The sequence below is a fragment of the Artemia sp. Qi Xiang Cuo genome, chromosome 5 (assembly GCF_049724085.1).
Source record: "Artemia sp. Qi Xiang Cuo chromosome 5, ASM4972408v1, whole genome shotgun sequence".
NCBI classification, from domain to species: Eukaryota; Metazoa; Arthropoda; class Branchiopoda; order Anostraca; family Artemiidae; genus Artemia; species Artemia sp. Qi Xiang Cuo.
The window spans coordinates 4,282,540-4,306,842 of NC_142798.1; the positions used below are offsets into that span (position 1 = coordinate 4,282,540).

The following is a 24,303-nucleotide window of genomic DNA, read 5'->3' on the forward strand; positions in this document are numbered from 1 at the left end:
CTCGGGTCAAGGGTTGTAAGTTATGCCCTGGGGCATAAAAGGTTTATATAGAAAGCGTTGCAGTAGAAACTTCAAAAAGGGCTCATTCAATTGTAAATTGAAAGGGCTAGGGCCCTTTTAAACAGTCGTAAGTGATTGGCGGGCAACTAACCCCCCCTCTCATGCCCACAATTTCCCCAGACACATCCAATCAAAATTTTGAGATAGCAATTTTCTTCAACCTAGTTGAAAGTTCTGGAAATTAGGTCTTTGAGGATCCCACCCCCCCCCCCTCCGGGCAAGACTTATAAGCTACGCCCTGGGGGCATGAAAGGTTTTTATTGAAAGCATTGTCGTAGAAACTTCAAAAGGGCTTATTCGATTGGAAATTGAAGGGGTTAGTGCCTTTTTTAATAGTCGAAAGTGCTTGGAGAGCAACTAACGCCCTTCTTACGCCCACCATTTGCCCAAACACATCCAATCAAAATTTTGACGTAGCCATTTTGTCTAACGAGGTTGAAAGTTCTGGAAATTAGGTTTAAAGTTCTGGAAATTTGTGGAATTTTTTTTTTTTTTATTAATTTCTGTTCGTTTTACATTGACATAGTCTTATCAGGGAAAGAGAAAATAATTCTTTAAATTTTTTCGTTTTTTTAACACTTTTTTCAGAGAAATTTGCACTTTACTGAAAAAAAATACAAATGAATGTGCATTGTCAGTTTAATATACATATACTGATATTTAGTAATCAAAATGTTAACATTATTTGATTTATTAAAGTTATAGAAGTAAAAACATTCATATTTTTTCAGTAAAGTGCAAATTGTCTTCTGGCCTTGGGAAGGCATAGGGGGCTTGGAGCCCTACTCATGGTAATTTCTGCTCGTTCTTGAGTTTGACTCGGTTATTTATTATAATTTCTGTTCGTTTTGGGTTTCATCTATTTATCGATGCTGATTTGTGGTAGTTTCACGCTTGGTAGATTATTCGACTTTATTTTTACTCATTTTTGGTTTAATGGAGTTCTTTAATTTTCTTTGAAAAACTTGTGTTGTGGAAAAAGCTTTTTAATTAATTTAGGAAAACACAATGGTAAAATTTAGGATGAAGGGCTTTTTACTCTTTAAGAAATCAGTTGTACTAGGGCTCTAAAACTTCCAGGAATGAATCAAAAACTTAATGCATGAGAAAGAAAGGTGTTTTCAAGCTACTATATCTGCTCCTTCTCTATTTTTAAGGTCTAGGAAATTGCACAGAAGATGCGCCTATTTCTGTCTTAATCATGGAAAAACAAATGGATTTGCAAACAAATTGGAGTCTTCTTTTTTTTTAATCTAGGTTTTAGAAACAAAATTTCGATGAATTGAGTAGTTTTAAGCCATATTAAAATGTTTTTCGTTATCAAATCCAGGATAAATTTTCGATTCTACTTAAAACTTTAGAAACCGAGACTTTAGAAAAGTTATGAGGCTCAGAAAATTTTCCTTGGACCTCGTGCGGACTATACATTTATTTCCGAAGGTTTTACTTTTATAGCACAAAGTTTTTCCTAGTTCATAGATGGCCACTGCCTTTGAAGGGGAGAAGTGGTGAAGCAGACACGTTAAAAGATCTTTGCAAGGTATAGCTTAGGCCCTAAAAAATTCTTGAAAATTTCATCCATCAAACAACTAATTTCTTAGACAACGCAATAGTGTTTCATTTAGAATTCTACCAAACTAGTATTTAGAAAAGTAGATATGCTCGAATGAGCTTCTTTTTTTTCCTAGCTTTATTATGAAAAGTTAGCCCTCATCATATTTAGGATAACCATGTAAAAACCATGTAAAAACCATGTAAAATAACCAAGTTCGATGTGCAAAATCAAAGTAGATAACGAAATTATACCAACCCCCTTTCTTGCATTGAAATTTGACTCTCTCCCTGTAATTTAACACACGAGCAACGTGATAAAGAGCTTTTTTTCTCACAGTACATCAAGAACGAAAGAGCTTGCTGATGAAGCTTTGCTTTGAAAAGTGAAATTTTCAGTTAACTAGTTTTGAAAGGTACTCAGTAAATAGAACACTCCCAGTTACCAATCTTCGCTTAATTTTTACACTCAAACATGCGGTCAGTAAAGCACTATTGAAACTCTAGCGGAAATAGTAAGGGGTTGAAAAGGGAGGGGAGCTCACCTCACACAAAGGATAATATCTATTGGTTCTAAATTTTAAGCGCACCTTTTAGTTTCCTCTGATTTTTCGTTTTTTAATGAGAGTGAGGAGCAGCTTAAGATGAACAGGAATTATCCAATGTATGATGGGGGTTGCCCCTTTAAGCTGACGTTTGACTTTCTTTGTCAATCCTTCGAAAATGAATACTAAAAACCAATATATCAAAAGAAAAGTACAATACAAAATCTAACGTTTTATCAAAATACTTGAGAATAAAGTCACACAAATGAAAGAGGAAAAATCAATAACTGATAAATAGCAAAAGAAATTGACTTGACCTGACTTAGATCTTCTGCTGAGTGCTGCTCAGCGTAGAGAGTGACGTGTGCCTCCTTCTTCCACTGCAGTCCATAGTAAGCGCTTGCACTTCACTTGGTCTGATATCTGCCATCGCCAGGAGCTCGGACAGGCTGTTGGAACATCATTTCTTTGGTCAGCCACAAGGTCACTTCCAACTGCCGTTTGTAGGGTCAAAGTCAAAGATCGTCTTTGCGGGTAAATGCAGGGTCATTCAAAGTAGGTGTACAAAAAATCGTCAGGTACGCTTTGCTTAATGGTCGAGAACTATAACTGCTTGGTGAGCTGCAGCAGCTTCTCTTTACTCGCGTAGTCAAAGTACCGCAGAGTAATTCGGCTGATGACGATCACTGTAGTTGTAATCAAAGTATTCAGTATATTTTTTGATTGTTTTTTTTTTTCACTGTCTAATAAAGATATCGGCTCTCGCTGTTCTCAGGCTCATCGATTGGAATGCATCAAAAGCCTTTAGAGTTGCGATTGATGCATACCAGTCTCCGCTGCAAAAAGCATTACAGAACTGCCGAGAGCGTTGAAAATTTGTAGTTTAGTTAAACGACTGATGTTAAGTTTTCGTTCAGCCTGCCCATGGTAGAAGGCGCTTTGAATATCTTTGCTTGTATATCGGAGAGAAGTGAGCCATCTATTGAAGTTGTAGAGCCCAGGTAGAATTTTTGGACAATTTTGATGCTATTTGTTCTGTCAAGGCTAACTGAAAAGTTGACAGCAGGAGAAGACATATCTATAGCCATGATTTTCTTTTTATTCCAGTTTAAGTGCAGTCTCACAATTTGAGGCCTCTTCTTGTAGAATTCGAAGCGCCTCACACGACTAATCCATGGAGTTCGCCAAGATAGCCGAGTCGTCAGTAAAATCAGCATATGAGATGACACGATCTCCAAAGTTGAGCCCAAAGCTGAAGCGTGAAGTTGTCTTTGTAATAACGTGGTCTATAATGACATTGAAGAGCTCTGGGGACACTGCACATACTTGATGCACTCCTTTCGTGACTTGAAAGAACAGAATGAACTGGCTATTGACTTGAACACAACTGTCTGTACTAGGTTGGCTGATACTATTATTTGGAGAGATAAACGGGGTTGTATTGTTTAAGAGTGAGGAGAAGTGATCCTTCTACCGCTCAAAATAAGATCCTCCATCAGAAAGACGTGACCCATCCGTGCATCGATTGTATCAGCTTTCCTTGCAAAAAACTGAGCTTGGTTTGGGTGATTGAGTTATATCTGCTCTACAATCAGCTTTTGATAAATGGCCATGTCCTCAAAGAGTCTTGTCCCTTCTTCATTGCTCTATGACCTTCAGCATTTCATTAGTTAGCCATTGGTTTCTTTGTAAGACTTCTCTTGCCAAGCAACAGTTGTGCTGCTTCACTCGTGTGCGATTTCAAATACTTCCAGGCATCTTCACTGCTGCTAGGTATGATGCTTAGTCTATCAGTCCTTCTGTGGTCCTCAGCATATCCATTGACACGCGAGGGTTGAGATCTTAAAAGAAATTCGAGATCCAAGGCCATTAAGCCTCGGAGAACAACAAATAAGTTAGAAAAAGGGGAGAAAATAAACAAAAATAGACGTAAAAGTGACATAATCTTCTTTATTCTATGTGAGGAAGAATCTATTCATGTTAATCTTGAATTTGGTAGGATGTCTATCTTCAAGAGCATGACCTGGGGTTATGGTGGGGTTATGGAAAACTTGATGCAAAACTTTGAATTTTGAACGATGCTCGAATTGTGTGCCAGATTGCCTGCACAATATCCACAGAATATCTAGTTTTATAACTGTAAAAATCACCCTTTTAACATAATAGTGATAAAACAGTCACTATTTTAGTGACTATTTTAACTGTGAATGATGGAAAATTGAGCCTGCATTGAGTACAATATATTCCTTTAAGCAAGGATAAAAATTTAATTTTTTATTCCTGATGGAGAGTCACCATGGAAAATAATTAAGACTTTCCTTTCACTGAGTAAAGACCAAATATCATGGAAATTTTGCTTGTATAATCCACAATACGTCATTGGTGCAAACAAATAGGAAAGATATGAAAACAATGAAATATTGAAAAACAAAATAAAGAATAGAGAATTCAAGAAAATAAACACCAAAAACACCAACTAGCTTAAAAAAATGTGATTATATCCCCAAAATTCGTGTATTACCTTATGGTTTCTATTTTTCTTTGATGTATTTGGTATTCATCTTCTTAAATTATTTTCTCTCTTTGTTATTAGTTTTTGGTTGTTTTGTAATCTTGAATATTTCTTTATCCTTTGTATTGTGGATGCGTTTTGTTTTTTCCGGCAAAAAAAAAAAAAAAAAAAAAAAAAAAATCCGTAGTGTGTTTCTTCTGTAAACTTCACTGGCCTTAACCTGCATTTCTTAGTTCTTCCGTTTTCAAATTCTATTAACAATCATTACCTGACGACTGAATGCCATGTGGAACAAACTAGCAGAAGCAATACTAAGAACTTCTTTATGATGGTTGATCATGCGTCCTTATCATGCGGAAAGACTCTTTAAAATTTTTTAAGAACAGTTTAAACCGTTTTTGAAACAGTAATAGTCAAGACCAGAGGCAGATTGTTAGCACCGTAAAATTTGTTTGAAAAAATGAGGTTTAGAGAATGTTTCGACGTCAAAAATTTCGAGTATTGTAGAGTTTTGGGTTTTGGAGGAAAAGCTGTACAATGTTTCAAAATATACAATTTTAAACCATTACATTTAAATACAAAGCTATACGACTCTGATCGCACTTTTTGGAGACATTAAATTGCCAAAAGTTTCCTGTGCATATTTCTTATTTGGAAAGTGACCAAATAGTTGATCAAACTCTGCAATTGTAAGGATACTGCAATGACAGGTAAACCGTATTGATGTTTTTTCTGCTTGTCAAGATTTGTTCTTGGTTAATACAGAGCTGTATAGATAGAATCGAAACAAACTTTTGAATTTTTTCGATCAGGAGTGGTCATCCCTGGACAATAGGGTGGAAGCAGGCAAAAATCCCTCCTATTGATATAAATAGACCCCTCAACAAGGTTTTGGAAAATACACAAAACGTGTGACGAGTCAGTTAAAATAATCTTAATTATTGATGGATAAAACGTAAGAAAATCGGAGTTTATGTGCCACGAAAGCTACGGCCAGATATCTCCAGTAAAGATTAGTTTAAGTGGTTAGCAGTGTTTAAACAATAATCTTCAGCTTTAGGTCTAGAACAACGTAAATTAATTATCATCTTAGGAAATGGTGCTTGTTTTGATTGATGACTGACAAGGATATAGGAGGACTTTGATTGACTGACAAAAATAGAAATTGGCATGCCAAGAATATCATGTGGTTGTTGTTTATCATTTTCGTTGGAAAGAGTCTGTGCTGTATTTATTGTATTTGACGCTAACCGAAGACAGAATAGAGCCAACAGCTCAGATTTCAACCTATAGCTCCCGAAATTGTATCTCGACACACGTCACCACAGCTGGACTACAAATTAACCGGCAAAAGCTACCGTAGGACCATACCGGCCGTAAGTGACCATATGTCCTAAGGACTATAAGAAGAGTAGCCTACAAAGAGATTAAGACAATTTCTGCCCACCCACAAGTGAACAGATCTTCCGATTTATTACAAACGCGTGATGCACGGAGTCATCAAATTTCAATTGGTTTGTGGAAGTTTGCCACGCGTGGCAAAAACTATATCATGTATGGCACGAAGAGTTGTGACATGATTGAAACTGTGGCGTGCATGGCGGAAGAAGAAACAGCTCAGGATATACACCCAATTGTGGAGATTCAGCATGGTAATAAAAATAAATAGACCTCCAACACTTTGGACCTCCAACACTCTATCTTTGGAGCACCCAAGATGTCGAAATTGCTTACACCTTCGTCAGGCATGTACAAATTCATTTGCATCGATTCAAGGAGGGGATAAGCAAATTTTGAGGATAGCCAACAAAATAGATGTTATAGACATCTTGACTAAGATGTATCAGATGCATAAGCACTTGGCCTACTGATGCACAGTGTCAATTTTGTATTTGCTGCACTGCTGCCTAAACGTCAAAACGATTTCAACAGCTACAATTGTTCAAAGGTTTTGTTTTAGTAATATTTTGATTTTGGGTATCAACCATAGGAATTAAGTTTCAAGTATGTTCTGAACATTATAACAAAATTATATTCAAAAATTAGATGCATAGTTCTCGCACTAAAATTTCATATTGAATTTCTGAACACAGATCTTGAAGAAGCAAATAAAAAAAAAAAACAGTTTTAGTATCTGTGATTTTAGCCACAATTTGTACTTCTTTAAGAATCAATTGTTCAATTGAGTAATATTTTGACCAACTCTTTAGCGCGTCATCACGATGCTTGTTTTAATTCAAAATCACTGATAAAAAATTCAACCAAAAAACGAGAACCTTAAAATAAAATAAAGATTATATTTCACTTTTGACCCAAATTTCGACAGTGAATTTAAATTCAAAGGGACCTAATAATGGAGCGATAGTTAATGCCTGCAGATTCCTAGCTTCAGATAAGCTTAAAAAGGTTCCATTGTAACTGAACCACCGTGTAACTGAACCCCAAGCCACTAAACCCTTGTAACTGAACCACCGTGCGACTGAACCACCGTGCAACTGAACCACCGTACAACTGAACCACCGTGTAACTGAACCCCCGTACAACTGAACCCCCGTGCAACGGAACCCTCGTACTACTGAACCCTCATGCAACTGAACCTCCTTTAACTGAACCCTCGTGTAACTGAACCCCTGTGAAACTCAACCCCATTTAACTAAACCCCTGTGTAACTGAGCCACCTTGTAACTGAGCCACCGTGTAACTGAACCACCGTGTAACTGAACCACCGTACAACTTAACCACCGTACAACTGTACCACGGGGCTACTGAACCACCGTGCAACTGAACCACTGTGCAACTGAACCCTCGTGTAACTAAACCCTCGTGCAACTCAACCACCGTATTTACATTGGATAAAACACAAGTTAGAATCTTTACATAGCTACTTATGCTCCTCCTCCATCACAATCGATGGAGAGCTTCCCTTTAAAACCCTCCCAAAAAGTTCTTATTTCCCTTAAATACTTCCTTATGACATCTGTCAACTTCATTAGCTGATAACCTTGTTTTCGTTTGGGGTACTTGTCCATTATTCAGAAAACCCCCAAGTTGATACAATTTACAGATATACGGGTTGAAACAAGTGAAACGCTTAGGGGATAGATAGGATTTACATAGTTTGGGCAATATATTTTCATATTAGGGGGGTTGGGGTTAAATATAACGGCGGTGCATGCAAAATGTAATCTAACCTAACCAAAATACCAACTTTATATATTAAATATTTTATTGAAACAAAACTACAACGTAGTTTTGGTAAATTTGTCGTTATTCACATTATTGACTTACAAATAAAGTAAACATACCACTCGATGCCTTCTTTTATGCTCTTTCCAAATATAATAATCATTTTTGTCGGAAATGAATTTTAACCAACCCCCCCCCCCCCCAACCCCAAAATATATACCAATTCAGGGTATATATTTGCACATTAGGGGGGTGAGGGAAAAGTTTAAACTTACCTCTCATTTACATCAGAAATAAAATTTACCCCCACCCCCCTAATGTGCAAATATATACCCTGAATTGGTATATATAGGGGTGGGGATAAAATTTCTTTGCGACAAAAATGATTATTATATTTGGAAAAAAGGCATCGAGTGGTATGTTTACTTTATTCGTAAGTCAATAATATGAATAACGAAATATTTACCGTAGTTTTTCCCTTGAGCCTAAGTTAATTGTATCCGAATACAGATTGGTTATTGTCTGATCTTGCATATCCAAATTCTTGTTTTTTTCTGAATAATGGACAAGAACCTCGTTTGGTCTTAGATGGTTGGCAAACAAGGAAAATTTTTGGCAATCCTTCAACCGCAACACGTGGCCTAGCACTCACGTACTTTCTTTCATTATAGCCCTAGAAAGTGGGATTGAACCACATTTTGTATAGCTCTACAACAGCCCTACAACTTTTAACTTCATATCGAATTAGCTCCTTTAAAAGTTTCAAGAATATTTCTAGCTATTAATTAAAAAAAAAGACTTTCCGAAAAATAAGTTTTTAAAAGAAAAGCAAAGGCCATTTTAAACTGAAGCTCAGCAGATACAAATACCTGTTAAAATTCAAACTCAAAACGACCAAAAATTACTATTAAAGAATAAATGAAAACCAAAACGAACAGAAAATAAATAAACAATAACAGCAAAAAACATACAACAAGTAATAATATAAATGAATAAATAGATCTTAAAGTGAGTAATGCTTAGATTGAATATGAAAATCAAGCTTAAAACGAAAAAAAATATTTTCCTATTGAGGCACAAATGAAACTTAAAACGAACAGAAATTAAATAAACAATCAATACAAACAAAATTACAATAGATATTAATGTAAATTAATAAATAAATCTTAAAACGAGTGAAACTTAAATTGAACATGCGAATCCAGCTTGAAACGAACAAAAATCACTACAAATAAGAGTTTGGTATCACCTCCTTCTCTCACTGTAAAATTCTAAAGCCTACTATGTCATTGGCGCTTTAATGAAACCCAATTTAATTACATACACTATCTTTTGTACTGAACATTTAAAATAAACATTAAAAGTGAAGTAAAATTTTGGACTGATGATCCTTCAGCAATTAATATCATTACAGATCAAATACTCAGTTTAATTTATTAACTCTTTTCAAAGTTGTTAAGGACAAATATAGTTTCACTACAAACAAGTGTTTGGATACTGCCTCCTTCCTTAACTGTAAATAAAAACTAAAAGCCTACTGCGTCATTGGCGCTTAACTGAAAACGAATTATATTACAAATCTTTTATTTTCCAGTTCTTATAGCATTGAAATAAAATAAAATTGCAGTGAAATAAATTCTTGAGCTGATGGATCTTTCAACAATGAATATCATTATACATCAAATGTTCATTTTGATGTTGTTTATACTTTCCAAGACTGTTCAAGACGCATATAGTTTTCAGTCAAGCGCCAATGACGCAGTAGGTTTTAGACTATCTCAAAATTTTTATTGGATGCGTTTGGGGAAAGAGGAACGTGGGGGGGGGTCTAGTTGCCCTCCAATCTCTTTTGACTCTAAAAAACTGAACTAGAACTTTCAATTTCCAATCAACTGAGCCCTCTCTGAAGTTTTTACGAGCATCCCTTAAATAAGAACCATATATTCCCCCAGGGCATAACTGATAACGCTTGCCCTCGGGCACTGGGAACTGTATCGACCCCGGAGTTTTCGTTACATGGTATTTGAACTATTTTAAAAAAAAGGCTATCTCCAAGTTCTTATCGGATGGGTTCAAGGAAAAAAGGGCGTGGAGGGGGGATAGGTGCCCTCCAGTCTCTTTTGACTCTTAAAAAGTAAACTAGAACTGTCAAATTTCAATTAAATGAGCCCTCTTTGAAGTTAATACGAGCATACTTTCCATAAGACCCATATATGCCCCCAGGGCATATCTTACAACGTATGCACCGGGCCCTGGGGGGTTTTGTCGACACCCGAAATTTTGTTGTATGATCTTTGAACTATTTTTAACAAAACAGCTCTCTTAAAAGTTTTATCGGATGCATTTGGGAAAAAAATAGTTAGGGGGGAGGCGGCCCCCAGGGCATAACTTATAACACTTGGCCTGAAGACTGTGGGGGGAGTGTCTTGTTCAAACATGCAATTTCCAGAACTTTAACTACGTTGAACAAAATGGCTATCTCAGAATTGTGATTGGATGTGTTTTGGAAAATGGTGGGCGTTGGAGGGGTGTTAGTTGCCGTCCAATCACTTTTGACTATTAAAAAAGGAACTAACCATTTAAATTTCCAATCGAATGATCCCTTTCTGAAGTTTTTACGACCACCCTTTCTATAAAAAGCGTCTATGCCCCCAGGGTATAATTTACAACCCTTGCCCTGAGGATTATTGGGGAACGGGGTTATTATCCTCAAAGACCTTTTTCTGAATTTTCAACTACATTGAACAAAACGGCTATCTCCAAATTTTGATCGGATGTGTTTGGAGGAAAGATGGGAGTGAGAGGGGGGTTAGTTGCCCTCCAATCCCTTTCGACTATTAAAACGGGGACTAGTCCTTTGGATTTCCAATCGAATGAGGCTTTTTTGAAGTTTCTACGACAACACCTTCTATAAAAACCTTATATGCCCCCAGGATATAACTTACAACCCTCGCCCTGAGGGCTCTGGGGGAGTGTCCTCCTCAAAAACATAATTTCTATCTGGAAATCAACTTACGCTGAACAAAATGACTATCTCAAAATTTTGATTGGATGTGGTTGGGGAACTGGTGCACGTGGAAGGGGTGTTAATTGCCTTCCAAGCACTTTTGACCTTTAAAAAGGACACTACAACTCTCGATTTCCAATCGAATGAGTCCCCTTTGAAGTTTCTACGACGACCCCTTCCATATGAAGTGCCTCTGGGGAAAAAAACAATAGACAATAAATCATCGGAGCCGTATGGCCTTTACTGTAGGAAACACTATAGAATTGCCTCTGATATATAGGATATCGCAGTACATGCCAATTAGCTGGAAACCACGCAAGAAGGGAAGTTTGGTTAATGTTAATGAAATAAAACAAAATAGGATGAAAATATAATAGTTTAGAAACAAATTTCGGCTATATACTTGCACATTAAGGTTGGGGAGTAAAGCATAGCAAATATTAAGTACGAAACCTAACCTAAGTAACTTCCCCCCCCCCAAAACCCCAAAAAACAAACGTTTAAATATTGTAAACGCAGTGACAAACCTCGGTCTGCAATCCAATTCTCTATTGACAGAAACCCCTTTGACTAGTTTCTTAAGCATCTTCCCTATATAATATATCGCGTGGGTTCCAGCTAACTGACAAGTACCGACATCACTTATATGCTCTTTCGAAAAACTGCGTGCAAATAGTATTTTTATTTAATTAAAACATCCTCTGAAAACGTTCCTTAAAATTTTCACTTTAATACTCTTAGCGTTATTAGTTACAGCAATCGTAGTAGTATATTAGTAGCATATACATGGAGCCTTCTGACTAGTTCGAAGCCCCCCACCCACAACTTATCCTGAAAGGTCTAACTTATTAATGGAAGCCGTTCTTGAGATATTGCTGTGTAACCCTTTTGAGAACGTGCATAATCATAGTCAATTTGATTCAGTTCAATATCCGCCGAAATATTCCTTGACAGCTTCACCTTAATACCCTTAGCTTGCCCAGTAGCAGTAGTAGAATTAGTAGCAGTATGCACATAGCACCTTTTATTTTCTTCAAGACACCGAACTGTCCCTAGGATATTGCTGATGCGCCCTTTGGCAACCTTTATACAGATGGCGTGATGCGATTCAATTCACCTTCCACCCTCAATATTCCCGGAAAATTCCACCTTCACACCGTTAATTACCGTTAGGTACAGCTGTAATGGTAGTCCCAGTAATAGTATTAGTAGTAGTATTAATAGTAATAGCACTAGTGCTAGTAGCAGCAGTAGTATTAACACATTGCCTTTTGGTCAGCTGACGATTCCTCTCATCAAGTTCTAAAAGTTTCAACTTAATACAATTAGCTGTTGCTATCCCATCGCCGATATATCCAGTGCACTTTTTTAGAATTAAAAGTGATCGGAGGGCTACCACCCCACCCTATTTTTTCCCCAAATACATCCGATCTAAATTTTGAGACGGCCATTTTATTTAAAACAGTTCATAGGTTTAATAAATATACCATAGTTAAATAACTATGGTTCATAACCCTCAGTCTCTGGTGCAAGGGCTGTAAGTTATACAAGTTGCCTATTGTTAACATATAAGTTTTTTTTTATCAACAAAAGATGGTATGTTTGATCCTATAAAAAAAAAAAGCATGCAGCATTAAGGTCAAACCTTAGGGAAATGTCAAGAAGAATGCCAAACACAATAAAAAAGCGTATATTTCTTTATTGGTTGTGAAAAGGAAATACCAGGAGCATTTACAATGGCTGATGGCACCAGCCGTCACATTGTTTGGAAAATACTTAGGAGCATCTTCAACTAAATCAAGAGGTACAATGTGCATCCAGTTTTAAAAGATGTTGTATCTGCAATGTGTCGAGAACAGCTAAGGATATATACCTGATGATATGAAGTTAAAACTTTCAGGACAAATTGAAGGAATTTTGAAAAAAAAGGCTGGACTGCAACCAGTCCCCCTCCCATGTCCTTTTTAGTTGCAATCTCCTCAAGGATATCTGATGAAAATTCGTTATCTAGATTTACAAAGGTAAAATATTTTCAACATATATGTTTATTACTTAACGTCCAAATGGTCTGATTCATCTGAAAAACAGATAAATATATCAGCTTTAATGGTTTGTGACATCTTCTTTTTCTTTTGCAAAAATAAAACAAAGCTTTTTCGTGAATACTTTTGAAAGGCGTTTATATCATGAATTTAAGAAACAAACAATTTCAACAAGGTTGAACATGTAAAAATTCTAACTTGTGTTTTACCCAATAATATTGCCGAATATTTTTAGAGAAATGAAAAACTGAGTTCAGCGGTTCAGTTGCACGATGATTCAGTTACACGAGAGTTCAGTTTCAAGGTGGTTCAGTTGCACGGTGGTTCAGTTGTACGGTGGTTCAGTTGCACGATGGTTCAGTTGACGGTGGTTCAATTGCATGGTGGTTCAGTTGTAGGGTGGTTCAGTTGCATGGTGGCTCAGTTGCACGGTGGTTCAGTTATACGGGGGCTTAGTTGCATGGGGGTTTAGTTGCATGGGGGTTCAGTTAAATGGGGTTGAGTTGCTCGGGGGTTTACTTACACGAGGGTTTAGTTAAATGGGGGTCAGTTGCCCGGGGGTTCAGTTACACGAAAGGTCAGTTGCATGGGGGTTCAGTTATATGGGGGTTCAGTTGTACGGTGGTTCAGTTACATGGTGGCTCAGTTACACGGTGGTTCAGTTACAGGGGCTCAGTTGCTTAGGGTTCAGTTACACGGTGGTTCAGTTACACGCACACCGCTTAAAAACCATCTGCTAATTCTTTTCTAATAATCAGACTGGTCCAAGAAATTAACTTTTCCAAATCATACAATTTTCCGAGTTACCAACTCTGAAAAAGTCCAAGGATTAGCAGTAGCGTGCACAGGGCCGGATTTAAAGCTTTGACGCTTAAGAACCAAGCGTTTTTGCCTCTCCGTTTTTGCAAGATTTTCGGGGCTATTCCCAAAAATTCGGGGCTCACGGAAGCAATTAACAGAACACAAATGATGAGCGGAAAGTGATGAAAGAGAGGGGTAATATCGAACTCTCAGCTACCATTCTTAGGAGACATCTGACAGTTTATAAGTGGCCACGGAATTCCTGTGTTGTTTTAAAGTAACTTTTCGGTGAATAGGTAGCGTGACGGCAGAGTGCACCTGGCAACGATAAATCACATCAGTCAAGTTTTTGTCAGGAAGAAATTAGTTAGTCATAATTTATTGCTCACCCTGGCATTATGCGCCCCTTGGTCCAGGCCTAGGGACCTAGTGGTAAATCCAGGCCTGACCGTGCACATATTTCCTTCTGGTGAATTGACTTTCCCTTTAAGCACTCTCTGAAAGTTCCAACTTAATACACAAATCTCTTTTTGAGATACGCCATTTTGAAAATCTGCATGCACATAGTGTCTTTTGATTTAGTTCAAGTTCCACCTCAAATACACCATTCTGTCAAATTTTCACCTTGATATGCGTAGCATTAATAGTGCTAGTTTAATGGTAGCAGAGGTCAGGAACAGTAGTAGCAGCAGTACTAATAGCAGCAGTATTAATAGCAGTAGTAGCAGGTAGATGCCCAAGAAGTTTCATCTTGATACGCTAAGCTGTTCCAAAAAAAATTGCTGATACACCTGTATCAGCAATGTGTTTGCTATTGCATGTTACCAATTGTTAAAATTTAAGGTTTTTATAGAAGGGATAGTCTTAAAAACTTTGAAGGAGACTCATTCGATTTGAAACTGAAAGTTCAAGTTCAATTTTGAAGAATCAAAGGTAATCACAGGACAATCAGCCTTTCCCTCTTAACCAAAATCCCCCCCCCCCAAATACATCCGATCAAAATAAAAATGAACATTTTGTTCAAAATAGTATGAAGGTCAAATAACCATGCCTTTGGGGTTAACAACCCCACCAGCAGCATCTGGGGCAAGGGCTGTAAGTTAAGCTAGTTGCTCATTGCTAGCACATAAGGTTTTTGTAGAAAAAAAATTTGTATGAACTTTGGGGGGGAGGGCTCATTCGATTGGAAATCAAAATTTCCAGTGCACTTTTGTAGATTTAAAAGTGATCGGAGGGCTACCACCCCACCCTATTTTTTCCCCAAATACATCCGATCTAAATTTTGAGACGGCCATTTTATTTAAAACAGTTCATAGATTTAATAAATATACCATAGTTAAATAACTATGGTTCATAACCCTCAGTCTCTGGTGCAAGAGCTGTAAGTTATACAAGTTGCCTATTGTTAACATATAAGTTTTTTTTTTATCAACAAAAGATGGTATGTTTGATCCTATAAATAAAAAAAAAGCATGCAGCATTAAGGTCAAACCTTAGGGAAATGTCAAGAAGAATGCCAAACACAATCAAAAACCGTTTATTTCTTTATTGGTTGTGAAAAGGAAATACCAGGAGCATTTACAATGGCTGATGGCACCAGCCGTCACATTGTTTGGAAAATACTTAGAAGCCTCTTCAACTAAATCAAGAGGTACAATGTGCATCCAGTTTTAAAAGACGTTGTATCTGCAATGTGTCGAGAACAGCTAAGGGTATAAACCTGAGGATATGAAGTTAAAACTTTCAGGGCAAGTTGAAGGAATTTTGAAAAAAAAGGCTGGACTGCAACCAGTCCCCCTCCCATGTCCTTTTTAGTTGCAATCTCCTCAAGGATATCTGATGAAAATTCGTTATCTAGATTTACAAAGGTAAAATATTTTCAACATATATGTTTATTACTTAACGTCCAAATGGTCTGATTCATCTGAAAAACAGATAAATATATCAGCTTTAATGGTTTGTGACATCTTCTTTTTCTTTTGCAAAAATAAAACAAAGCTTTTTCGTGAATACTTTTGAAAGGCGTTTATATCATGAACTTAAGAAACAAACAATTTCAACAAGGTTGAACATGTAAAAATTCTAACTTGTGTTTTACCCAATAATATTGCCTAATATTTTTAGAGAAATGAAAATCTGAGTTCAGCGGTTCAGTTGCACGATGGTTCAGTTACACGAGAGTTCAGTTGCACGGTGGTTCAGTTGCACGATGGTTCAGTTAAACGGTGGTTCAGTTGCACGATGGTTCAGTTGCACGGTGGTTCAGTTGCACGGTGGTTCAGTTGCACGGTGGTTCAGTTGCACGGTGGTTCAGTTGTACGGTGGTTCAGTTGCACGGGGGTTCAGTTATACGGGGGCTTAGTTGCATGGGGGTTTAGTTGCATGGGGGTTCAGTTAAATGGGGTCGCGGCGCTCGGGGGTTTACTTACACGAGGGTTTAGTTAAAGGGGGTTCCGTTGCCCGGTGGTTCAGTTACACGAAAGTTCAGTTGCATGGGGGTTCATTTATACGGCGGTTCAGTTTCACGGTGGTTCAGTTACGAGGTGGCTCAGTTACACGGTGGTTCAGTTACAGGGGCTCAGTTGCTTAGGGTTCAGTTACACGGTGGTTCAGTTACACGCACACCGCTTAAAAACCATCTGCTAATTCTTTTCTAATAATCAGACTGGTCCAAGAAATTAACTTTTCCAAATCATACAATTTTCCGAGTTACCAACTCTGAAAAAGTCCAAGGATTAGATTGCTCAGACCTTTGATTTCATAAAAGTGGAAAAACAGAATTGCTTCCAGGTTTCTTCCTTTGAAATGAAATTGGTCAAAATGCAATTACAAATGGCAAAAAGGATGTCAGTGACAGAGTCTGATTTTACTTGTTATTATCTGCTAGTGATTTAAAGGTCAAGCAACATTTCAAGCAACTTGCTTAGTAACTACTGTATATCTATGAGATGAAAAAGTAGATCAATGTATATAATATTTTGAAATCTTAAATATTCTGCTGCTTATGAAATTTAAACGCAATCCTTAAGTTTCTGGAATAGTTGTATTTTAAGGCATATCCGAGATTTTCCTTCTGGGTGAGAGGTATTTTTTTCGGGGGACTTAAAAAGAACCTTTTGAAAACATCAAAAATTTCTTTAAATGTATTTCTGTTACGTTTTTACGAATTTTAATTTTTTTATTTTTCTTAGGGAATATTTGAAGAAATATTTGAGTGATAGATTATGTGAGGGTTAGAGCAAGATGAGAAAAGTAGAGAAAGCAAAAAAATTCTAATTGAAAGGGCTTGAACTGTAAGTCATGAATAAAATTGCTGAAGGTCATTATGTCCTAATGACCTAATGACCTTGTACGCAGCCAAAGGGTATAATAATAAAATATTATGTTTGAATGTTAAAGAGGGAGAGGGATTAGTTAATATCGTTAATATAGCCTTGTACATAATAGTTAATATAGCCTTGTACCAGCTAAAGATTGGAAAAAGGCCTCGATTAGTGATAAGAAAACGTTAAAGAGAGATGCTCAGAAAATTCTGAGAATGTGCTAGACCGTGATACAGCTACAGGAAGTCAAATCGAAAAGAATGAAAAAGTTTTTAACAATTTGGAAGTCAAGGAAGATTTATTTTGCAAGGAAAGTTAATAATAAAGTAATTAGGCAAACCAATTCATTTGGAAAATATGGAGGTGGCAATGCAATTTGACCATACAAGCAGCAATCTCCAAATGAATCACCTTTGTTTGCTACTTTTTCCTTGGGAAAATGGAGGGCTCCACAGTGTATTAATACAGCATTGAAGGGTTCTAATGACTTTTAATTAGCACTTGTGTAGTTTAAGGTGTCTTTGTAGGTATGTACTGTTTTTTTTTGCCACAGCTTGTTGGCGTCGAAAATTACGACGGCGTTGTTCTTCCAACCGCATATTTCTTTGTTCTTCACTTTCTAACCGCATATTGATTTGCATAGTTCTTTGTTCTTCTTATTTCATTTTGATTCTCGTTGTCGCTGGTGCATGAAGTCATTAAAATACTGATTTAAAATGTGATATCATTTTAATGAAGAGTATGTTTCCAAAATTAAGGCTCTAAACGAATTTTGTCATACTCGTGAAAAAGCTAGATCCTTTTTTCCCGCCAGAAAATCTCATGATGACAAATTAAATAAATTAAAAAAAAAATACTGAGCCATTTTCGAAAAAAAAAATTATACATACATTGATAAACAATTACTGCTCGTTTATAGAGAGTAGACATGGATGAATGAAGGATTAAGCGTGCAGCATGAGTGCTGAGAGGAAGAAAGCTCTCCTCTTAATGTGCAGATGATCGTTAATTTTGGACAACTATAATTTATTTCGATAAACAAAAGCAACAAATTTGCTCTTTTTCTCGAAGCATTGTTCTGCAGAATTCAAATTATGATTTAAAGAGTCAGGTTTGAGGAGGTAGAAGCCAACCCAGCGTTTAGGGTGACCCTGGATAATGTAGTAAAATGTGCAGAAATCAAATATAAAAAAGAAGATTTTTTAAATTATAGAAATGTCCAAAATTAACACTTAAAACTAACAAAAATTACTCCGTAAACGATAGGGGCTGCCCCCATCATTGCCAATTTACTCTTTACGCTAAATTTGTACTTTTCGTCCCCCATGCTTTAAAAACCGCTGTTCAAGCACAAAGGCGATTGGGAAGGGATAAAAAAAAATCTTCATAATATTTGAAAATGAAATAGCTTAGTAATGGGTATTTGCTTGAAATGTTAAAACTTTTAGCACATATGAAAAAAAAATTGGCAAATAAAATACATGCAACTATCCATTACCCAAATCTATTGCACTCATAAATAATTTCACCATAGCATTGTGAAAATGTACCGTACAGAGCGAGGGTTAAGGAGAAGGTAACACCCTCATACTCGGCACAATCTTAGTTTTAAAGTTTAAATTCATTTATATATATTTTTTTTTGTTTAACTAGAAAGAAATTTACAACAATCTTCTGAGGCATTTTTGCCATTCCACGCCAAAACTCCCTGAAACACTCAATGTAATACTCAACTCTTGCCTACCTCCCATGAGGATAAAATGACTTTTATAGGGATGATAAAGATAACAAATCGAAACAGTTTTATTAGGTTCCTCTTTGTTGTTCTAGTGTGTGGGCAGCTTTGCCTGAATGGATTGATCCATATTTAAAAAGTAGTGTCACAGCAAGATCACAAACGTGTTAAAAGAATCTGTTTTTGCTTCAAATTAATGGAGGTCGTTCAAAGGTGAAACTCCTCCTACCTTAAAATTTAAAATCCTATTTAAATTCCTAAGCAAGGTCAATGAACAAACCTGAAGAACCTAGAATGAACTATAGGGACAGACATGTTTACTATATTCGATAGACTGGCTAGTACCCCTCCCATGATTTTCTAAGTGAACCATCTTGATCCAAAAATGTAACCGTCAAAAATGAGGCAAATATTGTATAGGTCAAAAGCAGGCATGGGTGCGTAATTTGTTTGTTTATGATGGGAGCAGATTTTTGGGATGTTTTAATCTACGTTAAGAATTTAAAAACAGGCAAACTATATAAAAAAGGTAAGAATTTAAGAGAATCGTAAAAATCTCTAAATTTTTATAGGTAGATATATTCGCCAGGACCTCTTTTAGGTCTGTTAAATAAAAAATAACTAATTTAATGGAGCAACATTAAAACTAAAAACGAACAAAAGTTATTCTGTATATGAAGGGGCTGGCCCCCTCCTCATTACCTTGCTCTATACGCTAAAGTTTCAGCACTTTAAAAAGAAACTTCCTATTGTAATTAAACGGCCCTTGTGTTTCAGAAACCGTTCTTATAAACTGGTAAAAACAGTCATACTTTAGCGTAAAGAGCAAGGTATTAAGGAGGGGGTAACTCCTTCATATATGGAACAATATCTGTTCTTTTTTAGTTTTAATGTTGCTCATTACTTTCAGTGAAAAAACCTGTTTTTTATTTAGCTTCGGATCATTTTTCAAATAATACCATTAAATCTGGCTCATTTTCCATTATAAATTCCCTCCCCTCATGGGAATCACCTCTGTGGAAATTTACTCCCAAATAAAATACACACTCCCTCCCCTCGACAAATTCCATAAAGAAAATTCCATCCTTTCTGAAATCCCCCCCTTAAAATTTCTTGCGGACAATTCAGTCTACAAATTTACCCTTAGCACTCTTTCATTTTCTTTCATTTTTCACTTTAATTTCTAATAGTTTTTCTGATCACTCCAGAAATCTCCCTACCCTGGAAATTTTTTTCCCATAAATCAAAATCTAATGAAAATAGCCACGGAACATTCCCCTATAACATCTCCACGTGCAAAACTTAGTGAGGAAAGAGAAAGTAGGAGTAATGCAAATCATTTCGAATAGGAATTCTGCCAAATCCCCCCAGTGTAAATTTCCAGTGTAAATGCCCACGAAAAAATGTCTGTATACTTTCCAATAACAAATACTATACGTAAACAATGGGCAAATTTCGTAACTTACAGGCCTTCCACCACGGGCAGTGAGGGGGGGGGGGTCATGTTTATCCCTAAATACATAGTTGTTGGATCTTTCAACTATGCTGAACAAAATGTCTATCTCAAAATTTTCATCGGAGGACTTTTGGAAAAAAGGGGCGTGGTAGGGGGGCTAGTTGCCCTCCAATATTTTTGGTCAATTAAAGAGGGGGATAAAACTTTGAATTTTCGTTCGAATGCAACCTCTCCCGATCTTCTAGGATCATTATTTCGATACAACCACCCATGGAAAAAACAAAACAAATGAACACGCATCCGTGATATTTCTTCTGGCAAAAAATACAAAATTGCACATTTTTGTACATAGGAGTTTGGAACTTCTACCGCAGGGCTCAATGACACGCTGAATCTGACGATGTGATATTCATTAACATTCCTTGACATTTAGGGGATGTTTTTCTCCTTTTTCGAAAATCAGGCAAATTTCTACTTACCCATCACCCAAGATAAAACAAGCCATTCGACGAGTGTTGGATTGGCACCTCGCTTAGTAGCAGTGTCGTCATATAGATACTTGGCAAAGCCCTCAGCACCAAACCACGCTGCCATTGTCGACTCTATTCTTTGAGAAGCAAGGATGAGTAAAACTATAAACAAGAAAATGAAACGAGACTTTAACTTAAATAATAACACTTCAGTTACCAGTAACACTGCTGCGGTTAAGGTAGGAAATGAGGTTAGCAGCTGGTTTTGTATTAAATCAGGAGTTAAGCAGGGTTGTGTTCTATTCCCCTTTATATGGATTATTTTGATGAACTTTGTCTTAAGGAGCACAGGAAAGGCAATGGGAGACCATGGAATCAAATGGGGAGGAAAAAGTCTTCGGGACTTAGATTATGCTGATGATTTAAACATCCTAAATGAAAGTGTGAGCAAAATGAATGAGCTTTTAGAGGTTTTGCGAGTTCAGGATGATAGAATTGGTTTGAAAATCAATGTTAAGAAGACTAAGTCACTAAGGCTAGGAATAAGTGAAGCTGAAAAGGTGACATTGGGTAATGAAAAGATTGATCAGGTGGGCAGCTTCACTTATCTTGGTAGTATTATAAGTAAAGACGGTGAGAACAGTAAAATGTTAAAAGTAGAATAGCCGAAGCTCAGGGTGTTTTTTCACAGTTAAAAAAAAAGTTTGGAAGAATAAGAACATGAGTCGGCAAACCAAGATTATAATATTGGAAGCTACAGTCATGACAGTTGTCAAATATGGCTCTGAAGCATGGACGCTCCGAAAAGCGGATAAAAATTTGCTAGATATTTTCCAGAGAAATTGCTTAAGGATTGTTCTGGGTACCCGGCTGACTGACCGTATTTTAAACATTAGGCTTTACGAAACATGTGGCTCAATACCGCTCTCTAGTGCTATAATGAAAGAAAGGTTGAGGTGGCTAGGGCACGTTGTGCGGATGAAGGATGACAGATTGCGAAGATTGTTCTTTTCGGCCAACCGTCTAGGGCTAAATAGAAAGCCGGTCGTCCTCGTCTGGGGTGGGTGGACTTTATAAAGAAAGATTTAAGGGAAATGGGAACTTCGTGGGAGGGTGTAAAAAGGGAGTCTTTGAATAAATTGGGATGGAGGAGGAGCGTGCATAGCTGTGTTGGCCTCAGACGGCTTGGTGCTGCGGTGAGTTGTTAGTAGTAGTAGTAGTAGTATTTACCACAGACTTGCTCTTTACCTCCGGACTATCTCAGGGTTGATGAAAATGCCTTATTCAAAGTGTTCTGGTGTCACAAAGACTAATTGCTATGGCCCATATGGCTTTTTATGACCTTGGATGTGCTCTGGACTTAATACAGACATTAATATGGGATTGATGGATTGAGCAGCTCGACTGCTAGAACTCAAAATTTGTTACATAACAATATTTGTTCAAGAGGTACTTATTACCCACTTATGCAATGTAATAAAGCAGACTGATTGGTCTAATCCATATGTCTAAAATTTATTCGGGCCTCCGAATAATCCACTGCATTTATTAGTTTCTAAAATACTTTATATTTCTTTTGATGAAATGTAGATATAGTTAGAGTCATGCGCTTTAGAAACAAAATTATGTTCTCACCTAGAAGGCTGACGAGCGACGAGCTCGACGAGCTTGACGAGCGTTGTAATTTTTTTTACCTTGAAAACACCTTCCCAAGGGACAATTTAGGCTCTAGGTCCATTTCTGATTTTTTTTTTTTCAGTCCAACTACTTTCCATGATAGCGAGGAGCCTCCTATCTTAATTTTAATGTAAAAGGAGATAAGAGATGCACAATAGGGAAAAGTAATTTCCACTAATGGTATTAGCTATACGAGCAATTAGTTACTATTAATATTAGCTGTAAATAATGAAATTAGTTATACTAGCTCTTAATGTTGTTTTTGGAGTTTGTGGATGTTTACGCTAAGCGTGCTTATGAGGATGCGGTAAAAGTGAAAGTTGGCACTAGTGTAAAACGAATCACCAGCACCATCTAGCGTTTGACGCGTCTGGCACACCTCGTAATTATTTGAGTTCACAAACTAGGGAGCAATTCAAGTCCTATATCCTAAGATTTTTAGTTCCTAACCAAACCGCTTTCTACAATAGTGAAAAGTTTCCGGCTTACAATTTTAAAATAAGCAGTTTTAGAGCATATTTTTAACTCAAAGTTTCTAGTTGTAACTGGTCTTTCAGATATTTCTCTACTCTAATGTGTAACGAAATTGTCCATTCGTGCGTCCATTGCCTGAAGGGCTGTAGGGGGGCATGTCATCCTCACAAGAGTAGTTATTGGCTTTCAACTATACTAACCCAATTGGCTATCACAAAATTTTGATCGGATGTTTTTGGGGAAAAAAGGGCGTGGGAGGTGGCTGTTTCCTCTCCAATCTTTTCAGTCACTTAAAATTAGCGCTAGAGCTTTTGATATTATTTCGAAGAAGCCCTATCCCGATATTTTAGGATTATTGATTCGAAACAATCACTCCTGTAAAAAAAACCAACAACGACCAATTAACAAATAAACTCTCATCTGTGATCTTTTTTCAGGTCAAAAACACAAAATTCCACATTTTTGTAGATGGAAGTTTGAAACCTCTGCAGTAGAAATCTCTGACATGCTGAATCTGATGGTGTTATTTTCATTGAGACTGTCGGGGTGGTTGGGGGTGTTTCCTCCTTTTTCGAAAATCAGGCAAATCTTTTCAGACTCGTAGCATATAACGGATAATATTCAACTTAATAAGTTACGTATATTTGGAACCAGCATTAAAAGTAAATTCTTTTGATGTAATAATTATTATCAAAATACTTTTCTTTAGAGTCTTGGTTATTATCGGGCCGAGTCGCTCTTTACTTAGAGTTCACTACCACAAACTTTTTGACTTCAGCATTATACAGGCAATATCTCAACCGTTCATTGAACTGGGTGTGGACGCAAGGGAACCCATGTAAGTAGAACCCTATCAGAAGGTCGTGGCAGTACAAAATTCGGTTATCAAAAGAACGTATCTCCTATCAGTACACCAAATATGGGCATAGCCTCCCTAGGGAGAAAGATTACGTAATCGCTCAATGACCTCTTTTTCCAAGATCGATTTATTTGATGTTTCTATGTGTAATAGCTCCGGGGCGAAGGTTGCACATGCGCATTGAATTCTAACGGGAACAATGTTATTGATCTAGGACTCGAGGGGGAAGTGAATTTCCGAGAACTTGATTGCATAATCGATCGCGAATGTCATGGTGTCCAGAAATAGTATTTGTTGTTGGTTTGGTCATGTACATGCTCGAGGTGAATGTCATGGTGTCCAGAAATAGTATTTGGTGTTGTTGCTCTCACCAATGTTAAGACTTTCCTAGAAACAGTTAAATCACGTGTTTCCTTCTCAGCCAATCAGCGAGTCGGATACATCCTCCTTCTCAGCCAATCAGAGACGTGCTTACAAATGATTTTCCCCGTTACATAACAATTCACCCTTGAGATTTCGTATATAACGGACATGCAATGTGATTCAATTATCAGAAAGTATTTTGACGCTGTGTAAACAACAATGGATAAATTTGATAAACTTGA

The 24,303-nt window shown here is 37.0% G+C and overlaps 1 protein-coding gene across 1 annotated transcript in view; it reads right to left on the reverse strand.

The window, feature by feature from the left end:
- Positions 1-24,303, reverse strand: part of LOC148951733 (transient receptor potential-gamma protein-like) — a 325,562-nt gene that overhangs the window by 113,630 nt on the left and 187,629 nt on the right. The window contains exon 6 of the mRNA XM_089088658.1: positions 20,698-20,881. Coding sequence (XP_088944784.1) covers positions 20,698-20,881 — 184 coding nt within the window. The remainder of the gene's footprint in view (positions 1-20,697; positions 20,882-24,303) is intronic.